This window comes from Saccostrea echinata, unplaced genomic scaffold, assembly GCF_033153115.1.
Source record: "Saccostrea echinata isolate AGI-Se365-2 ecotype Australia unplaced genomic scaffold, CSIRO_AGI_Sech_v1 ptg000047l, whole genome shotgun sequence".
NCBI lineage: Eukaryota > Metazoa > Mollusca > Bivalvia > Ostreida > Ostreidae > Saccostrea > Saccostrea echinata.
Window position 1 is genome coordinate 6,234,446 of NW_026889796.1, and position 17,194 is coordinate 6,251,639.

Below are 17,194 nucleotides of genomic sequence, written 5' to 3' on the forward strand. Positions count from 1 at the left end.
TCTAAACAGCAACACTTGTATCAGGAATACAGACGGATACACAGAGAATCAGGAAAATAGCAAGAATAAAAGAGGATACATATGGTATCGGAAATTCAGAGGCGTGGTGCATAGAGAGTAGTGGAACAATGGGTCAGAGTTATGCCAGTTATGCCACATTCCTGTGATATATCATTACAAAATATAGCACAGTAAGGCCTATAAATATATAACCATTTTAAAAATTGCATCACTGCATACTGTAAAATCACATATTTTTGTGGGGTCAAATTTTCGATGTTTGAAGAAAAAAGGAATGTTCCTTGGGATTTCGTGGTTCACAAAGTCTTCCTTTGTTATAAATTGAAATTTATCATTTCGTTAAGGACATGAATTTGTTTGTATCTTCATGCCACGAAAACAACGAAAATTAAATTCCTTCGAAAATTTGTGATTTCACAGTATCACACGAAAGTTCCTGATACTTATGTAGTAGAAATTCCCTTGATCAAATTACTAATATGGAAATCAGTTGTTAGTCAGATGCTTCCTATTGTTCTAGATATGGTACATCAAACGTTGTAGTAAAAAAAGGCAAAAAGGATGATTCGGCGTCTTTGGGTAAGATTATAAATTTTGGCGAGCGCTGATGCTCTGGTTACTGTCAGCCGTTGAGGAGTGCGGATCGTTATAGAGGTAAGGAATTTAGTGTGCCTCATTTGCGGGTCTCAAAATACTGCAGACATACCATTTGGGGTACATTAGGTTCCAAACCTACTTTAAAATAAAGGTTGATTAGAGAGTGTTTGGAAACAATGCTCTGAGACATAAGGTCTGGGAGCTTTGGAAGCTCTAACAACTGGTTTCAGACCTCGAATAGCTAACGCACAGGATGATTTAAGAATCATTAGAGAATCATTGTTTTGTACATATTTACTTTATTTAGTAATCTAATTCCACATAATTCTCGTTTAGTTTATTCTGACCAATCAATTATAGGCGTAGGTAACGTGAGGAAAATCATCTCTGACTGGAGAACCCACAGTACATATTACACTTATAACAACATTGATACATCATATACTGTTCTTGTCAAAGACTTTTTTATAATGATATACCAGACTTGGAACTTTAACACGAGTTTCAGACATACATGTACATACGGAGGGACACTATGAGATAGTCTAATATTTATGTGTAAGACTTATTCTAGTTTATCTGGCTTCTAGTCTGTGAAATGATCGTAATCAATAGAACGTGCTGTGATACTGTTTCCGATGCAGCAATTTATCAAGTTTCCTCCTAATCTTTAAGTACTGTTTTTAACGATGTTTTTGAGCAAGTTTGGTGGGCGTCCCAGTTATCTTCATATTAAATCACTCCCAAAAGAATCATAAATTCAAAACAGAATTTTCAATTTGCGCCAATACCTCTCATGGCTAAGTCCAATTTAAACACTGTTTAGGGTTGGGTCCTTACACCTGATCGTAAATAACAGACTGCCCTTTAATACTAAGATACCGGTCCTCATATAAAAATGATTTATATGAGATTCAATGCTTGTTATTCCTACACCGCCAGACAATCTCAACAATGCAAATATGTCGCTAAACAATGCAGAGCAATTAATCTTTGACAAACTTTCACCCCTAAGTTTATTCCGCTCTAGCGTATGACGACTTGTCTGAATGAACGTACATGTTCCATATTTAGCATCCTTGGTGGTATATTTTTCACACAGACAGGAAGTAGTTTTTATAAATTTATAATTTAATGAGTCTGAGTAATTGTGTCAGATGTATTTTGGATAGATCTAGGACGCTTAGGTCGGTTTGGAGATAATCGCGTCTAGTGGTTCCTATTATGTGGTTGCGTTGGACCGTTCAGGTAAGTTAACTACATCACTTATCCAACTGTAACAAATATAAGTATCCTTCATTATTTGCGAAGTAAATACCTCAAACAATGGAGGTTTTATACATGTAAGCTCTTTTATATCTATTTCCCCCACACGTCAATAGAAACGACAGGTTGATGGTGGACACATAACAGAATATTATTGAACAATATACAGTACGTTTATATTTGCATCGCACGTGGCACTTGTAATGAGATATAATTAAGAAAATATATATAGTCAACTGTGATTATTCCGTATTATTTTGCCAAAGTGGAGTCTCACGCTTTAAATTGCACGGAGGAGGTTTTACACGGTTTTAACTGGATTCATTTCTCGTCAATAGGCGGAATTGGACGTATGAAATACCAGGTAAGAATAGGTGCACCAGGTAAGACGTGCACTTTTGTCGTGAAGAGATGCACTTTGATTTATTATTGACAGCTGCACACGGTGTTAAATATAACTAACAGTTTATTTAGATTTTTTAAAAAAACTTGACAGCGCGGAAGTGGCTCGGTTTCCTAATGTCGTCATTGACAAAATGTGTACATTGATCAATGCAATGATAGCGGTATTTGGTGTGTACTAATGTCTTGGTGTAAAAATCACTTTTTTCTTCCTTATATATAGACTTTTACGTATATTTGATAAGTAGTGTGGGCGATTTTGAACGGACAAAAAAAAAAAAAACTCCTCTCACCTCTCTATCTTTACAAACAATATCTGCATACTGACGATGCTAAATTGGGCAATGGTAACAGAAAAATTGTACGGAATCTTGCAGGGCAAAGTGCAGAGAACATAAAAAAATTCACTAGCGTGATAAGTCTTATTTTTCATATCTTATATATGTATCACGTAAAGAAAAGAGTGGGTCAGATTACCTTAACCTACAAACACAGTTGTAAAGCAGCTCAACTGCAGAGATTTTTTGTTCAGCTTTGAAAAGCTTTTTAAGCCTTTACACTACAGTTCCTTTGTAAAATCCGGCCAGGAATTCAATCAATTGAGATCGTATAATTTGATTGATCATACGTAGGATTTCATATATGCATTCTTAGCAATTAATATGCATAATAAACATGGCGTTTACTTAAACAAGAATTTTAAAGAATGTTTTATTTACTTTCTGCAAAAGCAGGAGAAGGATTCTGCCAAAGTAATTAAGCGAGATTTTTTTACGTAATATTGTCCCATTAACAGCATTTAATCTGGCACTTTAAATTTCTAATAAGTGAGAAAACCGGTATATGTGGTGACGAATGACAATAACTGGTGAAGAATCCGATAACTATCTGTCCCCATGTGTAAGGAGGGCCCCGTATATTTGCACAGACTCTCCACATTTTTCGTCTACCTGTCCGCCTCGCATCACATACCATCGAGGCGGCGATCCTTTGGAAGCAAAAAGCTGTGATTTTATTGAAATACATTTTCTAGGAAATTAATCATTTTTTTACTGTGAAGTGCCAAAAACAGGTGAGGCATTTGTAAAACTTTATTAAAAGCTATATTTTTTCATGTAATGCTAATAGTTTTATTCCTGGGATTTTTATACTATGCACATTTCTGTACCTTACATTCAATCGGCAGCACCTTTGAAGTTTATTAATTCTTTTAAGACTTCCTTTCTAGCTATTTTTATTCCCCATTCTATTGTCAGCATTGCCTGCAGGTTCAGTAGCGTGTAGTATTTAGAGGTGGTATCGAAATTCATTGCTAGTAGAAATCACAAAAGGTGTGGATACACAATTGCCGTGAATTTTCGGTCCCATTAATCGCTCTCTTGACTTCTATTTGTGCAGAAAGGCTATTTAAACATTAGCCGGATTTTCAACCTTTCAATCTCATCAGTGTACTGTGTTTGCAGTTCGATATATCTTGAAGTCTTAATTAGGAGTGTACAATTCATGTAATAGTAAGTAATTTTTTATCTTAAAAAAATTAAGAATTGATTTTTGAAAACTTCTGACAAGTAGAACTTATAATATTTCGATCCTGAAACAAGGACAAAAATTTATACAAATGTATGTACCACCTTAAAAAAACCGTTAAAATGAATTGTCAAACTGCTTTTTTGAATGCATTTAAACTGTGATTTTAGTAATCAATAAATGATATAAATGTGGACAAAAACAGCATTGTGTGAACAAGACCTTTTTATGACGAAGATTAATTTTTGCCTATTCTGATTGTCAGATCAAAGGCCCTTTTAGACGAATATGCCAGAAATCACAGATAAAATACACATTGACATTCATAAATTCATAGGCAATAAGAGTCTCTGGACTGACTAATTCAACCGATTAAGGTGTACTGTCTTCTGAATGTTGATTATATATCGGTATGAACCTTTCTATATCTTCAAGCAAATCTGATTCATCATTATCACCTAGACATGGTTGATGAAGTCGATGAATATGAATGATAATGACTTGACAAGATTTTCTTTTGATTTAGGATGTTTCTTTTCTTCCATCAATTCAATGTACACTACAACAAATGAACCTCAAATGAAAATGAAAGTGAAAAGTAAAAATTGAATTCCGAAAACAGCACTAGTATATGACACTGATAAAAAAAAAGGAATGTAAAAACTTATTGCAGGACGGATATTACTTTTTTTAAATCTTAAAAATGGCTCTCGCTGCTTGAATATGAAAAATAAGTTTGATTACTGTGGAGGATTGTAGAGGGTTTTGCAAATAAAATCAGTGACGTTAAAGACGGGTATACCGTAATTTGTATTAACCCCCCCCCCCCCCCAAGGAAACCGTGATATTCATCCACTTTCTCTATTGTAGAATATATGTATATACATTTATGTTCAATGTAGAGGACTTTCCACAAAATATTGCATATTAATTATTTGTTGACATATTTTTGACTACTTTAAATATCTACTGGATATATATTTTAATGTTATTTTTCAATGAAGATTGAATAGAAAGACATTTTGTGGTTTTGTATGTCTTTCCTTTGTTGAATAATTCAAAACCCAGTTATACATCAAAGCATCTCGTAATGCGTTTTTATCCTAATGTAATTGAGAATGATGACCTTAAATAAAAAATGTCTCTAACTACCTATACTCAAATATTCGTAACCCTCTAGTCTTGTAATAAAATACGTCTTCGCTTCTTTGATATCGTTTAAATTCAACTGGAGTTAAAAAAAATCATAATAAATAAAGAAGATAGCGGTTATCTTTCCTTCTTTAAAGACTATATAGTAGAGAAAGTGAATGGTTAGCGAACTTTCAAACCATAGACAGTGTAGTTTCATCACCTGTACAATGTCATTCATCTATTTAAACTTCCTCCATAGTTTATGTTTCCTGAATCAAATCAAGCAAGCAGAATTCTTGGTAATCGGCAGCGTTAGACCTTAGTGGGGTAAGGCCTCTAAAATGCTGAAAGAGTTCGTGGTATGCGTATTTTAGTTGCTTTACACTACACGAAGTGCCATTGGAGAGAAATTGCGATAGACTAGTATCCTATAAAATAAAAGGGAGGGGAAGGATATGACTACATGTAGTACGGCAAATAGAGGAACCCATTAAATAAGGTCGTTTCCTCTCAGTGGAAATAATTACAAGACTGTTACATTAAACAAAAAGATATGGTCAGTGTGGCCATTTCTGTGCTATATTCCCCCGAATCCTTTATTGCTTCAAATTCCTTGTATACAATAAATTCTTTTGCATAATTTTTATGCAATTATAATTTCTTCCAATGAAATGCATATTTGTCATGAAACTATTTCCTTTTGGATAATTATATCTTATTTCTTTATACACAGTATTTTTTTTAAATGTAGTTATATATAGTATTCAGTTGCATGGTTACTTCTGATCTAGAACTTTATATTTCTCTATTGATTTAGTGCTGTTTAACTCCTGGGTTACTTTGAAATGAAAATTTACTTCGGTAAAGTCATAGTCAGCTGTTTTGTTTGTTTGTTTGTTTGGGTTTTTTTTTTGTAATATGAAGATTGAAGGTCTTTCAAACCAAGACGAGGAAAGATTTTCGGGCTTTCGGGATATCTCTGTGGTTTTTATTACTCTCTGGTGAATTCATGTTCCAGGTGCCATGAAACTTTATAGGACAAGCTGGTGGTTAATTTATTGTATTTTGGCATTTACAGTCACAATTTTGATGATCATGTGTTGGAATTATGAATGATTACAACCATATTACATGGCATTATTATAAACAGGACACGCAAAGATTTTATTGAGTTATTGATAAGGAACTTAAAATATGTTGTACTTTTATGTAAATTTGTAAACATGTTTACCACGACAGGTTTAACCAGCTTTGGCAAAAATGTGCACGGTCTGCTGCATTGCACCTACAGCATGTACAAGTAAAATTTAACTATACCATTGTCAATGTTTGACCTTCCCAAATAAGCAATAATACTGGAATAACATTTAAAGTTGTTGCATTAGAGGATTAAATGTTTTGAATCATTTAAGTGTGAACGAAATGCCTACAGGGGTTTTGATCGATGAAGCCTATACAATTTTTTCACGTTACAAAAATATTTTCACGCATCAAATACGAAGGCAGTAGTAAGCCTATGTCTAACACTCTTCTAAATAGAGTGAACAAAAATAAAAAAAAAAAGGAATTAAAGTATTTAATATTCTGAACACATCAAAGAGCAGACATGTAATACGTTTTATTTGATAGAAGATTTACGATTTACCTTAGCAGTGGGGGGAAAGATACTGCATATTTAATGTTTGCGCATCATATATCGAAAAACCTGCTCTTGATTGTCACCTGGCGCTGTGTGCATTTTACGGAGGTGGAAAAAGTGGGCGTTCAAAGAAAACTAATGTCTCTCTGGTATTGGTAATGTTACCTTAACTTCCGGGAGCGTTATCGACGACATGAGGATCATGGACGCTTTCAAAAATAAGGATTTCTTTTGCATCGGATTTGAGTGCCTGCCGGATTACACATTTTATGTTGCATGTTTGTGCTCTGGTTTGAAATCAAGCCATCTTTTTGTTTAATAATCAAAGAATTATAAAGTTTGTAAATATAGCATTCAATATCGATTTTTGACAAAGAAAATCTAATGCAAAGCTAATCGTATTATCAATGGACTTCGTACTTTACTTATCGCTTTTTTGGTAAGGGATAGAAAATATTCGGAATCCTTTCGTTCGCAGGCTTCTTCATCATGCTGACTTTCGTCATCCTTTGGTTTTACTGCAGGGATGCATTTCGATTTTCGTTTAAACGGAATGATCCACCGAAAGTCAAAAAGGTTAGTTCAGTTAAAATTTTCCTGCTGAAAATACATCCGCTGTGCAAAAAGTATTGAAAACAATACTTGGGAGAAAATGTTTGTTTCTTCGATCATGAAGCTATACGAGCACCTTTTTTAAAAAAAATTCCTCTCTTTTATTGACGCCATGTGTTTTCTGTAAAAAAGATGCAATGTTTGTTAATTTTCATTATTTAATGGTGTTTAAAAAATTCTTAGGAGCTTTTGTTTGAATTTGTAAGTGTTATTTCGTAATTTGAGGAATCTTGTTTTTAAAAGCAGCTACATGCATAAAAGTATATTATGCGACCTTTCTGCATTCACGAAATGTCATTTTTCTGGCATTAAGACTTAAACAAAATATTCCACTTCACAAAATAAATGTGTTTAGAGAAAAATGGGAATCCAAACTTAACAGTACTTCATTTCCTTTAAGAATCTTCCGCCACAAAATATAGTTCCTCAATGCTTTTTGTGTGGCATTTAATGAAATATAGTTTAACTGGCATTTAAGAATCCAAATCTCTATTTAGTAAAAACTATAAAATATGATGTAGAATTTTAGAAATAGATGTCCAGAAAAATCCGCCCAAAAGCTCAGGGTCGAACCTCCTTAACCTTCCATAAGCTCCCTCCCAGAACTGTGTGCGTATAGTCAAAGTTTCGGTTTAAATTATTTCTAACCTTTGTTATCCAGCCTAGTTTTTCACGGTTTATACCCTCCCCTAGCAATGTTTTAGACATTAAGTTGTGTTTGATAAATGATAAAACGATTTCCATTTATTCATGCTGTGTTTTTATGCTCGCCACAATACACATTCGGTAGATAATACTGATAGCGGCAATTAATTACATAACAGCTTTGAATGGCATTTTTTCTAAGCTAGATCTAGATTTCAATGTTGGCAATATCTGGGAGGTTCTTTTATGTCAGGTGACACTGTTTTGGCTGGGTTTGAATGGGACTTGAGTCATACCCCAGACAAAATTCAGGACTGCTTACAGACTATTTACTTTATATAGTGTTCTCGTTTCTGCATACGAGGTAATTTTTCTAATTTATGCTAAATACATGTTTTCTTCCTTTTAAAAATTGTTTTATGTAAAGTTTGAATTTGTTTAATTTGATTCTTCCCAGCAGGACGAAGTTGTTAATATTTGCACAATTCAGCAAGCAACATATGCATGTGTCATTGCATATAATATCCAACATTTTTTCTATGTATGGATTTTTTGTGTTTAGATATAGTTTCAACGTAGCATAGTAAGTTGCGTTTCAGAAGTGAAATTTGTTTTTGAATGAAATCAATTTAATTGTGTTGGATGATTCTGTGAAAACAGAGCACATTTTTATGCTTACTTAGAAATGATATAAGTATACATTACCTTTTTGGTTTAACTGAAGAGGTGATCAGATTTCATTTAATTGTTTTAAGAGAACTTTGATAAAAGCTCTGATCATTTTAAATAGCTTTGGTATTTACTCTATTTTGCATATAAATTGTTTGTCGTGTATTTCACTGGGGATTTGACTCCAGAAAATAGACTGGAAATCAATTGAATAAGAAAGCAATTGTGGTCATTTCCTCTTTAGAAAGTCATCACTGTCATGTTATTAACGTTTTAAGATGCCAGAGGCACCCATTGATGGATAGTTAAAAACTATGAATAATATGAGACTTCAGTACATAATCCTTTCTTGAAAGCATTCATAAGACCAAAATGGTTGTACTTTTTAAGAAAGGTTCTGTTAACATTTAAGGGCATTTGCAAAGATGACCTAAATGTTCATAGAGCAATAACACGCATCATTTCTTCCCCTGATTGTGCGTTTTCTTGTCTATAGTTTTCACATTAACCTATCGATCCAGAGAAATGGGCACACCTTCTTCAATAACCCAATCTTTAAACATCGAATTAATTACGCAAATGTTCAAGGTTAATGACAGGGGAAAGTTCACCGCCACGCAAATTGCTGTATTTTTCAATTTTACAGGTTATTGTTATCCCCGCCGTCGGATAAGAAATATTTCAATGTTTGCTTTTTTTTCTCTACAGAAAAAGATGGCAAAAGAAGATATACAGAAATGCTTAGAGTGGCTGCTAAATACACAGGTTAGTTGACAAAACAAGCAGGTTTGTTTGAATATTGTTTTTAACATTGTTGACCGAATTTATTCAAAGTTAAATTGTGAATGAATGAATATATTAATCATCTTGAAAGCAGTTCACTGTCGCTTGACATTTAAGTTTAAACCGATTTAGAAACGGGTTTAAAAATATTTTAAATGTAAACACAAAAGAGGCCCATAGGAAGTTCATTTATTTAGAATTTTTCTCGGGCGTACATATTCACATTGGGAGGGGCGCCGAGTGCTAAGAATAGGGAAGGGAAATATATTCCCTACCAGAAAGTATAATCTGTGGGTGAGGAGGTGGGAGAGGTACAAGGAAGGATGATAAAACCAAAGTAAAAATTCTACTTCCCTAAAGTTTTCCTTTATTAAAAAAATATGAGCATGTAAATAGGATGATTGTATACATCACATAATGCAACAAAGAAGTAAAAACTTCTTGCCGTAATGTTTACACATCAATTGATGTTTTCTTCTAGAGTGAGTTGGAAACAGATCCATTTGGAATATGCAAAGCAGCAATCTTGGAAGCCTCAATTCGACAACAAAATAAAAGTACCGAACTTCTTCGTTACCAAGACAACATTAAAAGGGTCATGACCCGACATGTAAGTAATGTACACGTTGGCCTTCCTACGACGATAGTACTTCCTCTTAATTCTTTGGCGACTGTTAGTGTTGAAAAAATTAATCAATATTCATGAATAATTATTCTCATACAGATATTTTAGACTTATAGTGTACATGTACTTGTAAATATTTTGAAAAAAATGTAGTATATAAGAATAATATTTATGAAATATTCAATAGAGCTACATATAAAAATTTAGAACACTTTTCCATATACAATGTACATGTATCTGTTTTTTTTTGTACAAATTGTTTTTTCCCTTCTTAGAAAGTTTCCAATGAAGACACAAAAGAAATAGTTAATTCATATGAATCGGCAAAGGTAAGTCTTTCAAAATTAAAAAAAATGTTATAATACATAGTATGCCAAAATTGTAAATAAATCAGGTTTCATGCAAATCAAAAGGAAATATTATTTCAGATAGTTGTGGTGAGTCGAGACAAGGTTTTTCGATAATATATAGTCATTTTATGAAAGCTTACCAACGAGTAATACATCATGCACCGATGAATGCTTCCGCATCAATATTCATTTTTACACTAAGAGAGATAACTCTATTTTACTTTCAGGCTATATCCTCAAAAAGGACGTCATGCATGGAAGTTTTAAGTGGAATAGCATCCTTAGAGGAACAGATAGAGGTGCTCTTTCAATTTTTTTTAACTCCTTATTTCAGACAAAAATAGTCGTATGAAACATTCAAGAATATTACAAAACTGAAAAAAGAAAAAAATCTAATTCACGAGGAATGAATAAAATAACACATGTTCCAGGACAATGTAAAAACACATGTACTCGGTTGAAGTTTTGTTATTTAGACACATTCATATAACTTTTTTTCCAGAATCTTACGAGTGACTTCGATGCACGTGCCATGCACCTGGTCAATTTAGGCGAGAACAATAAGCACACGGGAGCAAAGTCACAAAGCAACGAGAGTTTGGTCAAAACAGCAAAGGTTAGTACTAGTCCTTTGGTTTCCTTGATTTTACACATATTTTTAAAACAAAAAGATTGGAAGTGAATTTAAAACTTAAATACACACGACAAGCCTGTACCTGTAAAAAAATTACTTGGGATTTTTTTTTATTGAGATCGACTTGTTCGGCAAAACCAATATAGCATTTTTTTTAATATGCTTTGAATATTTCAATTACCTTTTCGGTTAGATGTACTGTTATACCTGAACTTAAAAATGATTACTATTCATTTCTCTTTTAGAATGTTTTTGAAGTTATTTGTTTATAATGTATATCTATATATTTCCTTTTATTTAGAACTGTCATGTTGCCGTCAGAAATAATTGGCGGTGGATTGACACCATGTTACAGTGTTCCCAGGTCCATCTTAGAAACGCTGCAATGTTTCACGAAGTAAGTCAATTACGGTTCTCTATAAAAAGGATCACTCATAAAGTGTGGTCATATACATGTATCTCTTCATAAATCTATAATTATGATCATGAAGAATTCTTAGATACGTGCCATATTAACTTTGCGCAAGAACTTCTTTTAATTAGATTGTTCCCTGAATTTTTCGGTTTGGTATTAAAACGTGGATATTTTTTTTCTGGCTTGCAGTTTTTCCACGAGGTGGATGAGGTGGAGTATTGGATGAACACCAGTTTATCCCGTATCCACTTGACCTTTGACAGATCTAAACTCACCGGTGACCATTCAGACGTCAAGGTCATACAGGAGGAAATGAAGGTATAAATCATAAGCTTCTTATTTATAGATTACATGCAGACAGATGTATTTATAGATTACAGACAGAGGTATTCTGTATTATGACCCTCCTTCAAATTTTTTACATAATGACAATAAAGTACAAAGAATCAATAATCAAACGGTATTGAGTGATTGATGGCATTTTAGCAATATGTACATAATCATATACACCTATATAGTGGCTATGTGAATAATAGCAAGTTTATTGTCCCTCTCGACAGCAATTATTTCTCGAGGCTGCTTTCGAGGGAGACAATAAACTTGCTATTGTCTTCATAGCCATGCAGTATTTTACATGTATCATGTAAAGATCTGGACAAAACCAGAAAAATTCCAAAATGAAACGCGAGGGAAAATGGAATACTGCCGGTGGATCTAGTTCCATGACTATTACACCGTGGGCAGCAAATAGCATAAAAATTAGTTCACGGTAGGAGATGTACAGGGAAAAAAAATCAGGTTTATTCGTCTTATCTTTATAAAGATAAAAATCAAAGAGGTATAAAAAATCTAAGGGTTTATTTAGATGAAAGATTAATTGTTAATATAAATATCAACAGAAGTCAACTCTTCATCTCTGATTATGCTTCAGGTGGGATAAAGGCTGCAAAGAATTTATAAAATTTATCACATTTGCTGAAATATATTAAAAAAAAAATTGTTACAATTTACACAAAGTCCAAAAAGTTAATTTACACAATAATTTATATTAAATCCAAAAAAGGTCACATTTCTTACCGTGACAGCTCTCTGAATGCTTTGTTTAGCTTTGTGATTTTTTAAAGAATTTAGAAAACATAAAATCGTCATTCCTACATCCCTTTTAGCTATAAAGCAGAAGTATTTTCATAATTAAGAATTGATAAAAGCTCTGTTGTATGAAACTTGCAATTAAATTAAGGACAGTTAAAAAAAGACAAAAAGTGTGGAAATCCTTTTGGTAATTCAGAAAAAGGACGAAATACCGATTTTATCACTATTTAGCCGATTATTTGTATGGATATAGCCACTTTGTCTTCACTACAATTATTGTCCTCATGAGGTTTTAGCTAGATATAACTTGATTTAACTCTTTGCAGATATGCATTTTCACACTTACGTATACAACTGCATGCAGAAAATAATTCAGTGAAAACTAATTCTTTAATTCGAAACTAGACTATAAGTCTGAATTAACAGCTTAATTAGTGAATTTCGCTGTGACTCTGACTAACCCTATAGATGAGTCTTTATTTGTTTAGAAGCCTGATAAGAAACATCAAGGAATGCGTTTAATATTACAATCCCTTGATAAGTATCTTAGTACTAATCTGCTATTAGAGCGATTTCCGCGGTAAGTACTGTCTTCGTTGGAGACTAATTAGGGGCCCCGTCGTACTATAGTTTTGTCGCTGCTTTACACCACATTTTTTCTACTAAAGGACCCTCTACTTCACTTCTAATCTTCAGATCAGTATAGTGACTTAACGACGAAGATTTTACTCGTGGTAGTTCTTGCCTTAAATTTCTGTCAATCGTTTGGTAACTGTTTGCGACCTTTCTATTGCGCAAACCAAACAAACATCTTTGACACATGATTCGTTTCTTGTACCATAGTACCACAAACACAAACGCCATATTACGTTTAGTGCTGCGTAGATTTTATACGAGATGTTGAACACAAGAAGTGCATTTTGAAAAAAAAAAAAAACTTTCAAGTGAAACGCAGTTCATATATTTAACACGAAATAGAGAAAAGTTTCATGAAAAGGGATAAAAGAAACACAGTACTTACACCTACCAAAGAAATATTATTATTATGTGGCCTTGATTAAGACAGATTATTGTGAACTGGTCAAGAAACGTAGATCGTGTATATCTTTTTCTTCTTTGTGAAGTGTTGCAAAAGTTTTCGGGCTTTAAAGTTGTATTTCTAAATCCAGACTGTATATGTTTTATTACATACATGTATATATATGTACATTTTTAGGACGTGCTTTTAGCCTACCTTCAATGGCAAAGCAAAGTTGACAGTCTGTTTGACAGAGCACGTGACATTGTTCCGGTCCAAACGAGGCTTGAGAAGATTGCAAAACCAATCCCAGTTGTTTCCCTTACCGACTACAAAACTAACGAGGTAGTGCACCAAGCATTCAGCATCCCTACTCAGTATAGTTAAGCGTATTGTAAATGAAGTTCAATAATCTAAAACATTTTTTATTTTAATTTACTTTCCCAGATAGATTTCCTTGAAGGAGAGACACTAACACTCGTTGACAACAGCAAGAAAGGGAATTGGCTTGTATGTTTAAATCTCACATTCGCTATCATCATAATTCAATAAAGATATTAATTGAAAAAAAAAACAACATAAAACTTAGTTTGTTTTTAAAAAAATTCTTTCTCATTTTAAATGAGAACATAAATATGAACATGTATACCACTAATTTTATGTTTTCTAGCTATAATCGTAATGGGTAAATACATACTAAAAATTTGATGTGCTGTTAAATTGAGGAAAAACTGTTTGGTGAATAAATAAATTTAAATAAATTTTTCAGGTAAAGAACTCGAAAGGTCAATCTGCATTGGTCCCATCTGTGATACTTCTTATTCGTGGGCCCTCTAGTGAAGCCTTAGAGGCCGTAATCAGGTACATGTAACCAGCTCTGGCAGAGAACCAGAAAATTATTATTATATACACATGTTCTTATACATGGTACGTGTGTACATGTACCCGGTATTTAGTTCAAAAAAGGAACTCTTACGGTAGATTGCAGTATTTACAAACTACAATAATGATTTTACTTGGAAATTCAGTATTCAGGCTATAAGCAGTGGTAACTGGTAAGAGATATGTATTTAGACTTTGGTACAATCATGGTCATCCTTTGAACAAGATATGTGTTTTTTTTCCAGATTACGAATACAGTTATTAGGTATGTGGACAACCAGCATCAAACGCTTAGGTTACCAGATGATTGCATTCATGGGTTTGGTATTTAGAGACTGGACAGATCAAGAGGTGAGATTTAAAGAAGTTGATTTTATTTATTGTACATAAGTACATGTACATGATCAGTACAAGTACAGAAGACTGTTTGTTTACACCAATGAAAAGATTTCTCTTCTCATTGCTTCATCCCTCATTTTGTCCACCTAGCATACATTGTACACATGTATGCATTTCTCTTGTATTACTACATATTTTTTCGCACCCTTTTATGTGTATTTGTTCATCTATCTAGTTTTTTAATTACAAGATTTCCATGCATTTTAGATTCAGATGCTTCAGTGTATGCCAGAGAAGGATAAGAAAGATCTTACGGGTGTACTGAAATACATTGAGGACACACTCCTCAAAAACTGGAATGGTTACGGTGGATTTGAGGAGCTCCAAGAGAAAATCCTTCGACTGAACATGATTTTGGAAGAATCTGGTGACAAAGTAGTCGCACAAGGTGAGCGTTTTTAACATCTTTGAATTTCTTTTAATCTGAAGACTGTATTTTTACAATATTTTACTCTACTACTATTTTATCATTGTTTTTCAGACTCAGAAATGTTATCCCAAGTTGTTGTTCAAATAAAGTCCCTCAAAGATCTCCTTAATGACTACAAGGTAAAAAAAATTATCTATCTAATTTATATCTTTCAGAGAAGTATTGGATAACTCTTTAATTTCCTACCTTGTATAATATCATTTGATAATAAACTTTTGCATATATGTTGCACAGGATTTCTGGGCCTATTGGGAAACGTACAAAGGAATTGTTGAGCTCTTGAAGTCACCAAAGTTCCTGCTTGTATGTGATAAGTGGGAGGAACTGAAATTCGTGACTTCAGCTCATTTTGTCAAGTAAGGACACTGTATCTTTTTTCTTTCTTTAATTATGTGCAGAAGATGGTCTGAAACTTGATATATTAGAACTTAGATGAGAAGTTTTGCAGGGCCATTGTTTCAGTGAAGCAGATAAATATAAAAAGTTAGTGTGTATTATCTATGATAAATTTTCAGGTTTTGGGACACAAGTCTTGACTTGGAGAAAAATGATCTAACTTCGTCAAGTTCTGTTACATTGTTTGAGACACCAAAAGAACCATTACCATCCGAAAATAGGAAACCATTGGAAGAGTTACTTGTCTGTCAAGTTCAGGTAAAAAAGGACAGTCTTTGTGTTTTCATTCTGATTATATTCCCAATACTGCATTTGAAAAGGAGCAATCATAAAATTTAATGACTTTTTATCATTGACAGCCTCTTCAGCAAGAGATGGACACTGTTGATGCTCTTGAGGAAGAAGAATCTTATCAAACCTACGAAGAGACAACGGTGACGTCCACAGATCAGGTGATGTCATCAGTGGAGGAGGAGAGATCAACTTTCGTCATAACGTCAGTGACTGACCCACGTGACGAAGAACGAGAATTGACACTCCAAGAAGCCATTATGTTAGGAATCATCGACCAAACGACAAATAGCTACATAAATCCAGACACAGGAGACACTTGTTCTATTACTGAAGCTATGAACAATGGCAATATCATGTTTGAATTCACATCTAGAAAGAAAATCCGTGAAGAGAAAAAATCTTATGGCATCATATCCATTAAAACAACCAAGGAGAACAGACCCTACACAATCAGTCGTGTGATTGACCCTTCAACCGAACAGGAAATGACATTATCAGCTGCTATTAGTAAAGGAATAATTAACAAAGCAGACTCCACATACAAGACAGAAACTGGTGATTTGATAAGCATTGATGATGCAATTTCGAGTGGCCTTGTCAAAGTAGAATATCAAAATGGCGGCGAGCATCACGAAGCAGAAAGCACGACGAGAACGTACGCAGTACATGGAGTACTTGATCAAAAAACCAATCAAAAAGTGTCCTTTGCAGACGCGCTTAATTTGGGCCTTCTCAACAAAGAGAGTGGAGAATATGTTAACAATGTAACCAAAGAACGATTACCAGTCCAAGACGCCATAATGAAAGGGTTTATAAAAGCAAGAATAGTGACGGATACTTCCAAATTAGACGTTGATCCGGAAAATAAAATGGTAGTGGAGAAATTTGCATCAGCACGTTCCAAACTCCAGGCTGCAAAAGCCCTTCGTGGAACAACAAATGGACATAGCTAGACATTTGTTCTCTTTAAATCTCAATTTAAATTTTTTACTGCTTTGTTATGCTTTATCTATTTGCACATGTATCGATGAAAGCGATATATTATTTTTTTTCTTTTTACCAAAGACGTCAAATGATATAATCATTTAAATGGGAAAATCTGATAATGTTAAAATGACTCAATTTATAAAAAAATATATTTTGTAACTGGAAAAAAAGTCGCAGTTATTATCAGTGTTTTATATGCAGCAGATAGGTTAATGTAGGTAGTTAATTAATTTGTATTTTCTTTTTATACATCATAATTGACATATTAAGTATAGACATAAAACTATATAAATTGATTTATGTGGTTTGGCGTTGTTAGCTGTTTACTGACCCCTATAAGAACTTCAGCAAGATAATTGTGGGACCGTCTCCCGAAT

At 33.5% G+C, this 17,194-nt stretch overlaps 1 protein-coding gene across 3 annotated transcripts; it reads left to right on the top strand.

Moving 5' to 3' along the window:
* The first annotated feature begins 1,709 nt into the window (after positions 1 to 1,709).
* On the top strand, positions 1,710 to 17,043 carry LOC133202340 (uncharacterized). Of its 3 annotated transcripts, XM_061338142.1 has the most exons (18): positions 6,733 to 6,864; positions 7,065 to 7,162; positions 9,221 to 9,277; positions 9,777 to 9,905; positions 10,196 to 10,249; positions 10,498 to 10,569; positions 10,773 to 10,886; positions 11,206 to 11,301; positions 11,509 to 11,637; positions 13,628 to 13,774; positions 13,877 to 13,939; positions 14,199 to 14,290; positions 14,557 to 14,662; positions 14,918 to 15,098; positions 15,192 to 15,259; positions 15,375 to 15,496; positions 15,656 to 15,794; positions 15,896 to 17,043. In XM_061338142.1, exons 1-18 carry the CDS (start codon positions 6,780 to 6,782, stop codon positions 16,781 to 16,783), a joined length of 2,640 nt encoding a protein of 879 aa, XP_061194126.1. In that variant the 5' UTR covers positions 6,733 to 6,779; the 3' UTR covers positions 16,784 to 17,043. The 3 variants fall into 3 exon arrangements, with proteins under 3 accessions (XP_061194127.1, XP_061194128.1, XP_061194126.1); XM_061338143.1 differs by lacking the exons at positions 6,733 to 6,864; positions 7,065 to 7,162 and adding an exon at positions 1,710 to 1,866 and having other exon boundaries at positions 15,896 to 17,041; XM_061338144.1 differs by lacking the exons at positions 6,733 to 6,864; positions 7,065 to 7,162 and adding an exon at positions 2,222 to 2,248 and having other exon boundaries at positions 15,896 to 17,042.
* The last annotated feature ends 151 nt before the right edge of the window (positions 17,044 to 17,194 follow it).